The sequence below is a fragment of the Pelecanus crispus genome, chromosome 16 (genome assembly GCF_030463565.1).
Source record: "Pelecanus crispus isolate bPelCri1 chromosome 16, bPelCri1.pri, whole genome shotgun sequence".
Classification (NCBI taxonomy): domain Eukaryota; kingdom Metazoa; phylum Chordata; class Aves; order Pelecaniformes; family Pelecanidae; genus Pelecanus; species Pelecanus crispus.
Window position 1 is genome coordinate 8,297,238 of NC_134658.1, and position 15,318 is coordinate 8,312,555.

General features: G+C 66.0%; 2 protein-coding genes across 2 annotated transcripts; both read right to left on the minus strand.

Moving 5' to 3' along the window:
• Nucleotides 1-5,992: 5,992 nt before the first annotated feature.
• On the minus strand, nt 5,993-6,997 carry LOC142595046 (platelet-activating factor receptor-like). The gene has a single exon (XM_075722161.1). It carries the CDS (start codon nt 6,995-6,997, stop codon nt 5,993-5,995), a length of 1,005 nt encoding a protein of 334 aa, XP_075578276.1.
• A 2,424-nt stretch (nt 6,998-9,421) lies between these two features.
• TMEM35B (transmembrane protein 35B) lies at nt 9,422-11,080 on the minus strand. Its single transcript, XM_075722168.1, has 3 exons — nt 10,973-11,080; nt 9,644-9,824; nt 9,422-9,552 (listed from the first exon to the last, which is right to left on the minus strand). The coding sequence occupies exons 1-3, from the start codon at nt 11,078-11,080 to the stop codon at nt 9,422-9,424; spliced, it is 420 nt and encodes a 139-aa protein (XP_075578283.1).
• Nucleotides 11,081-15,318: the final 4,238 nt, after the last annotated feature.

Here is a 15,318-nt window from a genome sequence, read left to right on the forward strand (position 1 = left end):
TGGGCACTTGCTCTGCTGCCACGTGCCGCCGCCGCGGCTGGCAGAGAGCAGCCCAGCCTGCCCGCGGCTCGGCTCCTGTGCCCGTGGCAGCCGTGTCCCCGCTGTCCCCCCGGGGCCGACGCCGTACGGCCCCAGGGCACTGGGCAGGGCAGGGGGAGCAGAAGGGGCTCGATCCTCCCGGGCAGGGGGGAGGCGAGCCTGGGCTGCTGCGCTCGGACTCCGGCCCCCTCCTTCATCCCGGGGTGGCTCCCCCCGTGCTGCCGCTTGCAGGGGACCGGGCGTCACAAGGCCATCATGATGGCCGTGATCCGGAGGCCACGGAGCACTTTGGCAGCACAGGCTTCACCCCTGGGATGGTGGAGCCCCGAGGCCACGTTGAAGGGCACGACGCAGGATCGGCGGCACCGGGCACTGCTCTGCACATCCCCATCCCCTTGCCTTCCGCCGGCACCCACCATGCCCCATGCCACCTGCACCGCGGGGACGTCCTCCCCACCGTGAGGAAGGCAGGCAGCCACCCCCGTCCACCCCACCACCGGCATGTCCCCCCGGACACATCCAACCGCGCGCCCCTGGCCCCTGGCCCTCCCCGCGAGTCCCCCGGCTGCCGGCACGTCTCGCCTGCTATTCTTAGCTCTCCGGCGCTGCGCTCTCCCAGCAATGGCACTGTATATTACTATTATTGCTGGCTGCCAACGTCTTGAAGCAGGCAGCCAGGATCGTGGTGGTGCTTCCACACCCCTGGTGACCTGTCATTCGGTCTCTGCCGGGCGCTGGTCTTCAACAGGCTATTTCGGGAAATCCAATTTGATGGGCAGAAGGAGCACAAGCCACACGTTCAGCTCCTGAGCCAGATCCAGGCTCCTCATGTCACCACTCAGATCCAGATTTTAGCTTCTCCCATGATGGCAGTAAGGGCCAAGAGTCACCTTTGGCTCCAGATCCAAATTTCTGGCTGGGTGGGATCCAGGGTTTCGGATCAGCTCGTCGAAGAGACACAAGCGTCTGCAAAACCTGGATCTGGAGCCCCAGCCCCAGCTGCAGCAGCACCACCTGGGCACGAGACCCCAGCACGGGGCCAGATCCTGCCCTCGCGGGTGGGCAGACCCGCAGAGCCCTCCGCACCGGTGCAGCCACCGGCCTCGTGCCTCCTGCGCTGGCACCGTGCCCTGCAGCTCCTGGCATGGCCCTGCCCTGAGCTCACGATGGGGAGGCTGAAGGAAGGGCCCCCCAGGGACGCCCACCCTGGGGTCCCCACCACCCTCCGCTCCCTCCCCGCACCCTGCCCAGGCTGCTGGGGGCCAGGCCCGGCAGGAGGGCTGGGTGCTGCTCCTCCAGCCCACGCGGCACAAGCCCTGGCACTCAGGAGGGAGATTTGGGCACCGAGGGCTGGGCACCAACTCACCCAGGCTGGATGGGGACACCACAATTATGTCACCCTGCTCCCTGCAGTGGGAATGCCCGGAGCCGGTCCTGGTGCCCAGGCTCAGTGGGGTAAAAATACCCAAGGCAGCCCCAAACAGGGCTCACGCCTGCGCCGCCCCGCACCGATGCTCTCGCCGCCCCCGCAGCCAGGAGGGGCCCCTCCAGCTCAGATGCTCCATGCGCACTTTGATGGCTGATTTTTCCCTCTCGGCCCTGCCGGCGCTTGAATAAACGCTTTGAAAGGGCTGACGTGCCTCCTTCCAGCTTCCCGAGCGCGGCCGTGCCCGTCTCCGGGCGGCCGTCCCCCTGCTCCATCCCCCAAGCAGACGGGGTCCTCGAGGGCTGGGAGCTGTGGCCGTGTGCAGGAGGACAGCGGGAGCACGGAGGCGAGGAACTGAGATAGACGGGAAATGACATCCATTTCCTAAAGGAGACTCTGCACTGCTGGCCGAATCCTGCCCCGATTTACACCAAGGGAGGCCACCTGCTCCTGGCCTGGACTCCCATGGGGGCAGCTGGCACCCAAGAGCCCGGCTCTGTCCCCTCCTGCCCGCTCGGGGCTTCGTGCCCAGCACGGGGAGCAGGCAGAGACAGCTGCGGGCAGCGCAGCCCTGCGCCCCGCGAGGGAGGCACCGTGCCGGGCTGGATGTCACGGGATGGAGAGAGATGAGCGGTCCCAGCACCAACTTGCTCTGCAGGTTTGGCACGGGCTGGAGGCACCAGACTGGCTCCTCCACCAAAACCCAACCGCCCGGGAGAAGGGAGGCGATGAGAGGGCAGAGACACCCAGACCCAGGCCCCCCAAAAGCTCTCCTTGCCTGCCCGGCTGGGTCACACCAGGGAGCCCGGATGCGCGGTGACGGTCGCGGTGACGGTTGCGGTGACAGTCGCGGTGACGGTTGCGGTGACGGTTGCGGTGAGGGTCGCGGTGAGGGTCGCGGTGAGGGTCGCGGCTCGACGTGTGCTCTGTGCCAGCGCCCAGCACCCACCGGCAGCCCCAGACCCGCACCGGTGCGGCCGGGACATGGCTCCCGCACCCAGCGCCCACCCTCCCTGCCTCGCAGGCTGGCGAGAGGGGAGACCCCCGGGCTGGGGAGGGGTCCCGGGCCTGCCCAGCCCCGGCCTGAGCCCTCCGCAGCGGGAGAGCACCGGGATGGCTGCTGTCGCCGTCCGGGGGGAGGCTGGGGGGGCTGAGGGCCCCCTCCCCAGCGCCTCACGCACCTGGGGGGGGGGGGGGATGCCCGCACCCCTTCTCCCGCACCCGCCGGGGGATCCCGGCCAGGCGCGGAGCCGAGCGCCGCGGTGCCGGGGGGCTCCCCCAGCCATCTTGCCGCCCCCCCCCCCCCCCGCTCCCCCCCAGCACCCGCTCGGCGGCGATGGACGGGTCCCCGGGCGACACCTCCCGTGTCCGTGGGGTCTGTCCCGCGCGGCCCCGCCGCCCCGTCGGGCAGAGCCCCCCCCCCTCCCCCCCCGCAGGGCACCGCGCATCCCCCGGGGCCCCCGCCCGCCCCGCGGCAGCACCGGGCACCGGCAGCACCGGGCACCGGCAGCACCGGGCACCGGCCCCCCGCGCCCACGGCCCCGCCGCCCCCCGCGCTTACCCGGCTCCCGCCGCCTACATCCTCCGGCCGCTGCCGGGCGGCTCCCCGACGGCCCGGCCCGGCTGCTCCCGGCCCGGCTGGTACCGGAGCGGCTCGGTTGGGCTCGGCTGCTCCCGGCTCGCTTGGCCCCGGCGCGGCATGCGAGTGGCGGCGGCCCCGCAGTGCAGCGCGGGTGGGCGCGGAGCGGCGCGGATGGAGGAGCGGGGCCGCCGCGGCGCAGCCAAGACACGGCGGTGGATTTTCCCCGGGAGTCAGAGCGGGCGGCGGCGCCGCAAAATGGCTCCGGTGCGGCTCTGCCGCCGCCTCCCGGCGCCCCGGGACCCCCGGCCGCAGCGGGGGGAGCCGCGGGACCCACGCGTGGGGCCGGGGAGCTGCCGCCGGCGGCGGGGGGCGCAGCGTGGGCTCAGCCCCCGGTGCTGGGCGGGCACCGGGAGAGGTGGTACCCACCCGTGGGCATCCCCCGGGGCACCCCGGGGGCACCCTGTCACCTGTCACCCACCCCTGCCCGTGGCCACGCTGCCACGTGGACCCCACTCCCGGGGTCCCAGGACAGCCCAGGGGTCCCAGGACAGCCCGGCGCAGGGTGCAGCCCCCAGGGGCCCAGCCTCCCCCCAGCAGACCAGGGGCCGCCAGCCACCCGCCCGGGCCCTCGCACCGCGCCATGTCATTTCCTAATAATAATAATAATAATAATAATAATTACGGCACACGCGGGTTAGAAGCGCAGCGGAACGATAACCTGGTTAGCATCTCGCTGCGTGCGGTGGCGGGAGTCACGCTGCGGCACGTGCCCGGCCCTGGCGCCATGCCGGCCCCGAAGCCGCCCACCGCGCCGCGTGGGAGTCCCTGCCCGTAGCGTGGGGCGACGCGGCCCAGGCAAGCGCCTGGAGCGGGTTTTTAAGCAGCCACGACCTGGTGTTTGGTGTCCGTGTCCCAGCCAGGCTGGCTGTGTCACCAGGCAGGGCTGTTCCCAGCAGTCACGCCATCGGCCACCCAGCAGGACGGCCAGGGACGGGGGATGCACGGGGCAGCAGGAGGGCAGCACGCCGTGGGGAGAGCACAGCCAGATCCAGGCCCTGCTCCCAGCGCCACGGCTCTGCAGAGCCATCCCCATGGCAGGGCACCCTGCTGAGCAGCCCCGTGGCCCCCATCGCCGTCCCCCCACGGCTGAACGGTCCCTTCCCTGGGACACCCTGCCAGAGCCGGAGCTGGGGCTGCCCCCACCCCCAGCGTGCAGAGCCCCCCAAAAGTCCTGCCGCCCCCCGGGGAGAGGAGCCCCAGCCCCAGCCCTCAGCAGGCCCAGCGGCACCCTGCATTGCCACCAGCACGGCTGCTCCTGTGCATGCGGGGAGCGGAGCTCTGCCCACCTCCCCGAGCGGTTATATAAAAGGATTAAAATTTAATATGAATTTCAAAAGGGGAACAACTGGGTGGTCGAGGACAACTGGGCCAGGACTGGGTGCGGAGCAGAGGCACCCTTGGCCGTGTCCTGGCTCCGCCGAGACGCGGCACCGCGGCACACGGAGACCAGCCGTGTCCAGCCCGGCCCATGGGCACGCTGCACGGAGCCGGAGCAAAGCTCCCCGGGGACCACGGGCACCCTGGCGTGCTGCGAGCCCACGCCGGGTTAGCTGTGCCATGGTCTCCCTGAGTCACGACGGTTCATGATTCCCATGGCACATGGAGACCTTGTCCCCCCAGGGTCTGGCCTTGCCCCACAGCTTTGCCTCCCCGTTGGCAGCCGAGCAGCCTTTAATAACCCACTGCTGACAGGCACAGGCACCCGGCCGTCCCGGTGCCCGGCTGCTGCCCTGCCCGTGCTGTGCCGGTGGTCCCCCGGGCAGCCCGTCTCCTCCTGCCCGATGCCTCACGCTTCCTTCCCGGGCACCGGTGGGTTGGAACATGCTGGAGAGCAGCCCTGTGCTGGGGGGCGAGACCCCCGGTTGGGGGGCAGCTGATGCACCCCCGTCACCATCCCCCTGCTCCTGCGCGCCCCAGGGCCCGCGTGGCCGCGCAGCACCCGCCGCTCCTGTCCGTGCAGCGCCGGGGAGCATGGCTGCGGTGGCGGCAGGAACGAGCCAGGGCTGGGAAAACACCATCTTCCGCCCACGCAGCCGCCCACGGCCCTGCGCCGGCTCTGCCGCCCCCGCCGCGCGCCAGGGCTCGCCGGGAAGGTGGGTGGCAGGCGTGGGGCTGGGGGCTGCGCTGCGCCCACCATGGCCACCCACCCGTGGGCAGGGCAGGGGATGGGGCAGGGGGGAGCAGGGCTCGGCAGCCCTGGGTGCAGAAGCCACCCCGGCTCAAGCTCCTGCAGCAGGAGCAGGGCTGAGCCGTGGCTGGGGGCGAGGGGCCGGGGATGGGGGCCGGGGGCTGCCCCACGCCCGGCCCTGCCCCGGGGCGCAGGCGCTGCACAGTGTGTGGCACAGGTGCCCGCCGGCAAAGAGACTGGGGAGGCCTTTGGCTCGTTCATTTTTAATTTTGGCCAAGAGCAGGAGGGATGCGGGTGCAAGGCTCGGGCTCGCTGCAGGATAGGACCATCCGTGGGCCCCCAAACAGCTCCCTCTGGAGCAGCCCAGCTCATGCCACAGGTGTCTTTGATCATGCATGTCCCCAGGGGATGGAGACCCCCGGGAGGGGACAGCAACCCCTGGGCATCCCTCCCCATCCTGTCTCACCACGTCCCACCATGGCTCAGCCTCCCCCCGCAGCAGCTCAGTCCCACCTCGCCGGGCGAGCCGCCCCTCCAGCGCCTGCGAATGCGGAGGGCAGGATCCGTGCGTGAACGGCAACCGTGGGCCCGTGAGCATGTGGGGATGAGCGGAGCAGGGGTGGGAAGAGGAGGGGGGGTGCACGAAGCCAGAGCTCCCCCCATGCCGCTCCCCATCCCCAGCCGGGCGCCAGGGTCACCATCCCACCGGGACTGTGGCACCGGGGCAACCGGGGGCAGGACCCCAGAGCCCACCCTGCTACGAGGAGGCGAAGGAGGACGCACAGGCGCTGGGCACGGGCCTGGCGGGGACCGGTGGGGAGAGCGGGAGGCACCGGCTAATCTTGCGCAGGGTCCGACCCAGGTCGGCGCGGAAGCGCCGGATGCAGAAGCAGTAGACGAGGGGATCGAGGCAGCTGTTGAGGCTGAGCAGGGCCACGCTCAGCGCGTGCAGCACGTCCAGAGTGGCGGGGGGCCTGCAGAGCGGCGCGGGGGGCTGGCTGCCCACCCAGGGGGCCAGCGTGAGGTGGTAGGGGGCCATGCAGACCACGAAGACCAGCAGCATCCCCAGCACCATGGCGCGCGCCTGCTGCCGGTGGGAGCCTGGCGAGGTGGCGGCGGGCACCGAGAGCGCCCGGGCGATGGAGGCGTAGGTGCCCAGCACCACCAGGAAGGCGGCGAAGAAGAAGCCCACCATGGCGTAGGCGTAGACCCGCTGCCGGCCGTGCTGCTCGAAGCAGGCGGTGGCCCCGGCGCGGGCGGGGAAGGTCTGCGGGGTGGCCAAGGTGGGCACGGCGCAGCCCAGCCCCAGCAGCCAGGCCAGGGCACAGGCCAGCGCGGCCCCCCGGCACCCCGTCAGCGGCAGCTCCCGCCGCGCCGCCCGCACCGCGCAGTACCGGTTGAAGCTGATGAGCGCCATGAAGGTGACGGCGCTGTAGGTAGCCAGGTAGTAGGTGGCCCCGGCCAGGCGGCAGGCGGCCTCCGAGAGCAGCCAGTCCCCCCCGGCCAGGTAGTAGGGGATCCAGAGGGGCAGGGTGAGGTTGAAGAGGATGTCGGCCAGCGTGAGGTTGATGAGGTAGATGCGGACGGCCTTCCTCACCTTGCCACTCTGCAGGAAGACCAGCAAGGCCACCAGGTTGCCCGGCAGCCCCACGCACAGCACCAGGCAGTAGACAGCGGGCACCAGCACGAACTGCACGGGGTCACTGGGCACGCACTCGCTGGGGTGCCCCGCTGGCAGCGGCCCTGGCGCCGAGCCGTTCATCCCAGGCTCCTGCAAAGGTGGGGGGACAGTCAGTGGCACGGCCCTGAACATGGCCCTCGGGGGACAGGGAGGGGACTCTGACCCGGACGGGACAACCTCTCTGGCTGGCGCCTGCAGTAGCTGCTGGGCACCGGAGGCAGAGCCGCCCCGCGGGGACGCCGTCGTCTGCCGGAGGGGCTCAGCCTCCAACAGCTCCTCGCAGGTGAGGGGCTGCGGGATCCCCTCCCGGCCCAACCCCAGCCGCGTCCCCCCACACCCTGAGGGAGCCCAGGGGCCGCCGGCGGCCGCCGGGCCAGGGCTCCCCGGGGAGCGGCAGGCACAGCTGCACCGCGGCCGAGGGGCCGAGCCGCGGCCGGCAGCACCCGGAGGTGCTGCGTCGGCTCCAGCGGGCAGCTGCGGGGCTTAACACCTCCCACGCAGCCGCCTGCTTGCTGGGGCTACCCGGCCCCGGCCCGCTCCCAGCACCCCAAATCTCCCCAGTGCAGCCCACCCATGGGGAAGTCACCCGCCGGCTCAGCGTGCACCGGAGTGGAGACCCCGGCGTGGGGAGAGGGTACGAGCACGGGGCCGGCAGCCCCCCGTGCCCCCCAGCCCTGCGTGACGCAGCTTTGCCACCCCGCTGTTTGCCGGTGCTGGCCGTGGAAAACCACGTTGTGCCGCAATGGCTGTATCCCAGGGCTGCAGCTATTTCACCTCCCATCACCACCTGCCCACACCTCGCCGACGGCACTGAGTCACCCAGCGGGTGTTTTCCAGCACGGCAGGGCCGGATTCGGCACACGCAGCACCCAGCACCGGGCCGAGGCATGGAGGACACGAGCTGCTGAGCCCAGGGACGGATTGAGGGCTTATCCCAGTGGACTTCAGTTGTTCTGCGGAGCAGTGCAGACCCCCGAGGAGCCCCCCACTCCTCTGACAGTCCCCCTGTCCTTCCCCCGGCCCTGTGTGCACGGGGGATGCTCCGTCTCGCCCACCCGAGCCGGTTACTTACCCCAGCGGCTCGGGCTGCACCGGCTGCGTCCCCTCCCGCTGCTCCTGGCTGTCTGGTCCAGCCAGGCTGGGAGAGGCTTTAAGTGCTGGGGGGAGGCAGGGGCTGCCTGATCCCCCCGCTCCCCATCCTGAGCCCCTGTGGGGGTTAGTGCCTGTGGGAGGGCAGCTGGAACGGGGAAAGCACCTGTGTGTGTATGTAATGGGGGATTCCCTGCTGGAGCCATGCTAAGACCCCCTGCGCCAGCTGACGGGACTGGGGGTACGCAGGCCCCCCGCCCGGTCTAGGACCATTTCCCAGGGCCCTTTTCCCACCCACGCTGGGATGAAAGTGGCAGGGGGTCAAGTTTCCGCACCCAGCAGCTGGGGAAAAAGGGGGATGCCCCGAAAGGGATCAAAGCTGGGATCTGCTTCCTCCTGGCTCTTAGTGCTTTTGCTCGCTTCAAAGCTGGATTTAGGGGGAGCAGCACCGTGGGGCCCCCCCAGGACCTGTGAGCACTCAGCTTGCTGCTTTGCATGGTCCTGCGATTTGTGGATGCTACTTTGGGACACTGAAGGTGCCACCCCAAGGTGGTTCCGGTCCCGCTGGGAGTACGGGGGTGTTGTACCCCCTCTGCTCATCCCAAGACGGCCACTCTGCCCACACAGCCATCCCAGCTGCCTTGCTGGGAGATGCTCCGGGTTCAAACGTGACCTTGGTCAGGGGTGACCCCTCAGGGGTCATCCTGAGTGCATCGCATTGGCCGTGCCCATCCAGGGTGGCAGAGGGGTCCCTCTGGAGCAAGACCCCCCAAAAGCATGTGTGGGCCCAGGCTCAGGGTTCAGAGGGCCACGTTGCTGCTCTCGCCCCCCCGGGATGTGCTGCAAGTGGCCTGGCTCATTGCTGGGAGGCTCCGGGCGGCCGGGGGGCTCCCGCCCCCATGCCGGGCTCTCCCCACCGGCTGTCTGCCTCCGTGCCAGCTGCTGCCGGCTCCTGCCTGTCCCCAGTCCTTGTCCCCAGGCGCTGCTCCGGGAGACCAGGGCCTCCAGCCCCAGAACATCCCCTCAGCCCCCGCAGCTCAGCGTGGGGAGAGGCAGAAATAAACAGGGGAGGCAAAATGTGAAAAACAAGAGGCTTTATTCCAAAATACAAAAGCCCCCAGGAGAGCAGAGCCAGCCCCAGCCCGGTGTGGCCGAACGCTGGGAAGAGCTGGACCCCTTGTGCGAGTTTAGCAACGGAGCTGCCGGAGCGGTGGCGGTGCCACAGCCACCGTCCCAAAGCACCAGTCTGGGGCCCGCAGCGTGGGGACAACTGGCACCAGGGTCCCTGGCAGCGGCAGGAGAGGATGCGCCGCGCCTCAGTGGCGAGTTACCCCGTAGCACGCGATGCCATCCCCGAAAATACCCATGAGGGCATCGCTTCCCGCTGGCCGAGCCGTCCGTCCTTCCCGCCGCCGGTCACTCGAACTTGGGCTTGGTGGGGGCCCCGTGGCCGCGGATGTTGAGCAGCAGGAGGAGGCCAAGGCAAACGGTGGCCGGGGCGCACATGGCCAGGGGCTCCTGCAGCACCAGCAGCGTGTAGATGGCACCTGGGCGAGGAGCAGAGCGTGGGAGCCGAGGTCCCTCCCCGAGTGTCCCCCCGGACCCCACGCAGGGCGGCGGGCGCCCGCTCGCTCTCACCGATCATGACGACGCTGAGGACGAAGTTGCTGATCTCCTGCAGGAGCTGGGGCCCGAACGCCAGCAGCAGCCCGGCCACCACCTCCACCCAGCCCACCACCTCCAGGTACTGGCCCGGCTCCGGCGCGAACCCGAACTCCTTCAGGGGAAAGACCTCGGCGAACCGCACGAACTGCGACTTCTGGGGGGTGGGAGGGGAGTGGAGCAGCCCTGAGCCCGGGGCTGGGGGGGCACAGCCCCTCTGGCGGGGCCTGCTCTGCTCTGGCCTGCACCCCAAGGGGCTCAGCCCCCCCAAGGGCTCAACCTTGCCCCCCCGGGGCTCAGCCCAGCACCCCAACCTGCTCAGCCCCCCCAAGGTCTCAACCCTGCACCCCCGGGGCTCAGCCCTGCACCCCAAGGGGCTCAGCCCTGCACCCCTCCACCCCAACCCGCTCGCCCCCCCACCCAGGGGCTCAGTCCTGCACCCCAAAGTGCTCAGCCCAGCACCCCAACCTGCTCAGCCCCCCCAAGGGCTCAACCCTGCACCCCCAGGGCTCACCCCTGCATCCCAAGGGGCTCAGTCCTGCACCCCAACCTGCTCAGCCCCCCAAGGTCTCAACCCTGCACCCCCGGGGCTCAGCCCAGCACCCCTGCACCCCAACCTGCTTGCCCCCCCCCCAAGGGCTCAGCCCTGCACCCCAAAGTGCTCAGCCCAGCACCCCAACCTGCTCAGCCCCCCCAAGGGCTCAACCTTGCCCCCCCCGGGGCTCAGCCCAGCACCCCAAGGTGCTCAGCCCCCCCAAGGGCTCAACCTTGCCCCCCCCGGGGCTCAGCCCAGCACCCCTCCACCCCAACCTGCTTGCCCTCCCCACCCAAGGGCTCAGCCCTGCACCCCAAAGTGCTCAGCCCAGTACCCCAACTTGCTCAGCCCCCCCAAGGGCTCAACCTTGCCCCCCCGGGGCTCAGCCCAGCACCCCAAGGGGCTCAGCCCAGCACCCCAACTTGCTCAGCCCCCCCAAGGGCTCAACCTTGCCCCCCCGGGGCTCAGCCCAGCACCCCAAGGGGCTCAGCCCAGCACCCCAACTTGCTCAGCCCCCCCAAGGGCTCAACCTTGCCCCCCCGGGGCTCAGCCCAGCACCCCAAGGGGCTCAGCCCCCCCAGGGGCTCAACCTTGTCCCCCCAGGGCTCAGCCCAGCACCCCAACTTGCTCAGCCCCCCCAAGGGCTCAACCTTGCCCCCCCGGGGCTCAGCCCCGCACCCCAAGGGGCTCAGGCCCCGCACGGGCTCAGCCCCGCACCCCCGTGGCTCGGTCCTGCGCCCCCCGAAGCAGCCCCAGCCGCCCCCGCTCACCATGTGCCGGTGCAGGTCGGCCGAGAGCAGCTCCGAGAGCTTGGCGGCGCCGGCCGCGAGGAAGAAGAGCCCGAGCAGGCCGCGGAGGGCGGTGAACGCCGCCGCCATGGCGGGGAGCGGGGCGGGCGGGGCCCGCGGCGGAGCGGAGCGGAGCGGATCGGCCCAGCCCAGCCCAGCTCGGGTCCGCCCCGGCCCCTGCACCGGGCCCGGCCCCCGCAGCCCCGTCCTGCAGGGACAGGGGGACAGGGACCCCCCCAGGCGTGGGGTGCTCAGCCTGGGGTCCCCCCCCACCCAGCACCACCCTCCCACCACACCAGAGCTGGGTGAAAACACTGTGGAAAAGTGGGACACCCCCCCCCCCCAACCCACAGCTGGGGCTTTGTGGGCGCCCTGAGCGGGCTGAGCTCCACGCCAGCACCCTCCGAGGGCCGGCGGCTGCGGGGGGCCGCGGTGCGAGGGGCTGCAGAGGCAGGGGTGCAGGCAGGAGTGCAGGCAGGGGTGAGGCAGGGGCGCAGGCAGGGGTGCAGGCAGGGGCTGCAGAGGCAGGGGCGCAGGCAGGGGTGCAGGCAGGGGCTGCAGAGGCAGGGGTGCAGGCAGGGGCTGCAGGGGCCGCAGAGGCAGCAGCACAGGCAGGTGTGCAGGCAGGGGCGCAGGCAGGGGCTGCAGAGGCAGGGGTGCAGGCAGGGGCTGCAAGGGGCAGGGGTGCAGGCAGGGGCTGCAAGGGGCAGGGGTGCAGGCAGGGGCACAGGCAGGGGCACAAGCAGGGGCTGCAGGGGCAGGGGCGCAGGCAGGGTGCAGGCAACGGCTGCAGGCAGCAGCTGCAGAGGAAGCGGCACAGGCAGGGGCACAGGCAGCCCTGCCTGCAGGCCTGCAGGGTCAGGCAGCGAGCCGGGTAAGGAGGCAGCCGCAGCCAGGATTTTCTGCCGGCACCATGCGAGGCTCGGTCGGGGTGAAGGAGGCGGCTGCCGCACTCCCCAGGCCTGCAGCAGGGCCTGCACCAGCCGCCGCTCACGGCACGGCAGCCCTGGATTGGCGAGAGCCAAGGCCCAGGGGACCGCTGACCTTATCATAATTCCAGGTGGAAACATTTTTTTTTAACACCAATAAATCACAGAAGAGCAGGGACCGTTTCCGAGGCACCAGGAAGCACCGTGCGGCCCAGCGGGCACCGCCGGCCTGGACCAGCAGCCACCCCGGCACAGCCGTGGCCGCCCAGCTTTACACGGCAGCGTGATTTTTGCTCCTGGCAGTGCAATTTTTGCTCCTGGCAGCGCATGCTGCTGCTGGAAGAGCCGCAGCGAGCGCAGCCGAGGAGCTGCACGCAATAATTTGGAGCTTCTTCCTGCTCTGGCTGGCAAGCTGAGGGATGATAAACAGCAACAGGCCAGGGCAGGCTCCAGCCCTTCTCGCCTCAGAAAGCCCCTTTGGGGGGAAAAAAAGGATAAAAAACACTCCACCAAACCCCTCCCGAACAATGGGCTGCTGCAGTGCAGAGCCCTCATGCCTGCAGCATGGGGTCACGGCTTCAGTGCGCTGCAGGAGGCATCTGCCACTGCTCCCCGGGTTGTTGTTCAAGCACAGAAATCATCTTCCTCCAGCTAAAAAGAACCATCTCCTTTCTCCGACAGCGGGGTTTCACCCCTGCTGCACAGCCGAGCCCGCTCCCAGCCAGGACAGAGGTCAGTTTTTTTGTGCAAACATTGCAAAACCCTTTCACCGCGTGTTTGCCTTTCCCCCCGGGGCCGAGCCCAGGGCTGACCCAGCAGTCACCGTCCTGCCCAGGGGCCACTCGGCCCACGCCATTCCCGAGCCCCGGCACAGCACCGCGGGCTCGGAGAAGCCCCTCACAGCAGGACACGATGGCAGAAAAACGCTGCTGCCTGGCTGGGACGGGACTCACCACCATCCACGTGGTACCTTGTACCCGCTCTCAGCCTCGTTTATTTTTTTTAGTTACAGGAGCTATTTAATGAAACATTTGGTGGAACCAACTGATCAGCTTTACCAGCCAGAGGACAACCCCCCGCTGGCGTGGCACCCAGCCATTAGAGAATGCTCGTCACCTATGAGGTGATGAGAATGGCCAACAGACACAGAAATCAGCACTTTTTGCCATTTTCCAGAACACATCCCTCTTCAATACGGAAACCAAAGTATGGTTTGCTTATAAAGGGAGTTGTAGGAGGTGAAGTTCAGCATATTGAATGCTGGAATCGCATTCAGGCTGGAACAGTTTCACATAAGCAGCCGATGCTGCAACAGCAGGGAAAAAAAATTAGGACAAGTTACTGGAAAGTAACAGAATTTGAGGATAAAAAGGCTGCATAAACCTGCAGTAGCTGTGGAGACAAAGATGCTAAAACCCAGCCCCTTGCAGTGCAGCTACTGAAGAACCACAGAACCACTTCTCGCTGAAGCCTTTTCAGCGTCCGGATAGTAACACGAAGTCAGAGTGAAACACCTCGGATCATCCCGTACCCCATCGCTTGATTGCGCAAGCAAGCGAAAAGCGGCAGTCGGAAGCTTTCGATGCAGCAGCAACCTTCTCACCGCCACTGCTGGCTGCCAGGGTCCCTTCCTCTACCCAAGCCCCCAAGGCTGCGCATCTTATGCTTACTGCTGTAAAATAACGAGAGTCAACATGAGAAATGGACCTACAGCAGTTCTGACCAACCCTTGTGTTACGAAACTTTTCCTAGAGGGAAGTAAACACCCAGCACTCCAGCCAAAGCAAAACACATTCCTGGCTGGGGCTGAAAGCGCAGGTGAGTCATGTTCCAGCCAGGCACTAATCCTGCACCACTGGACACCCAGACACGTCTCAAGCATTTCCTATCACTTTGCTACGTTAAATCCAATTTGGTTTGATCTTTATAGTCTGGTAAGGCAGTTCCCAGCTGAAAGTTCATGACTCTTCATGCAAAAACTTCGTTACAATGCACCCATATGAACAGTCTACCACTGGCATATTTAAGCACATTAAACTACATGATATTTAAACAAAAGCTTATATTTAATAAATGACAGCATGAACTATGTATGTACACAGCACAGCTGTCCAAAGAATCAAATGAAGCAATATGAACTAAAGTAAATTTGTGCTGCAAGAGCTAAAACCAGCACCTTTCTGGCTTGCAAAAACTCTTAACTTTGGTATTTCAGGCTTAATTACCACAGTCATCACCAAGGAAACTATTAAAAACCAACCAGGCACATGTGAACATTTTGAATTCTATGATCTAGAAATACAGCAGCATACAGGACTCACGATGGGGGAAGGAATGGGTGAAAACTTCCAGAAATGAAGTGCCTTAGGTGCAAGTGTAATTTATTTAAAAAAAAAAAAAAAAGCCAGTCATTTAACAAAAGCACCCATGGCTGCACGCAGTCAGGAACACAGCTAGCCTAACACTGCAGTATTTTAACTACCAGAGTATGCCCATGGCACAATCCCAGCAGGAAAAAACAGTGTATTATGTATTTGCCAGGGTTTTATTAGTTATGAGTGGTTATCTTCCACATGCTTGTCACACAACAGAGCAAGGTCCAACAACCCAAGCCCTTCTCACACAAGCGCTCCAAACACCTTTGGTGTCCCCTTCTACAGCCCCATCTGTGGAGTGTTTCTCAAACTCATTCATACCATGTTAAGCTGAACAGATTGCTTACTCATTGAATACACTCTGGAATAAAACAGAAGTAATTTATAAAAAAAATACTTTATTTTTAAAAATGGTATGCTCCTGGCTCCTCTTCACTGCATTCGGACTTCTTCTTCTGCAAGTGCAAAGCACACAGTTAGCAAGAACAGTAAAAACACCAGCAGAAACCACCGGTAATGACACAGAAAGGGAACCAGTGCATCACGACAGGCCACGCACCCGTCAGATGTTCTCTGGGATCATAAAGTTCTCATGCCAGACTTGATATTAAATGAACAGCATTCACACTTTCCATCTATTCTGTAAGTCTCAAAGATCTGAAACGGCTTTGTGTTTTACTACCCAGAAAAACAGGAGCAGGAGTGACAAATCACACACGATTCAGCAGTTCACCAACTGAATCTCAGTGGCTTCACGCCTTACAGGTTCAGTTGTGGCGTATCTAAGCTGGTACTTACCCCTCACTCCTGAGTTAAGGTACTTTGCATGTTGCTCCTCACACAACAGTTTAAATATCTGAAGTTCCCCCTTGTAGTTTAATTAGAGGGAAAGTGTCATTAATTCCAGCTTTGCGAGTTAGTTTATTTCCCTAAATCACTATCTGCTTGTGCTGTTTTATGTGCTAATTCATCTTCCAGGTTATTTTCAAAGTTTAATGTTTGTTAACATATTTCAGAAAAGTAG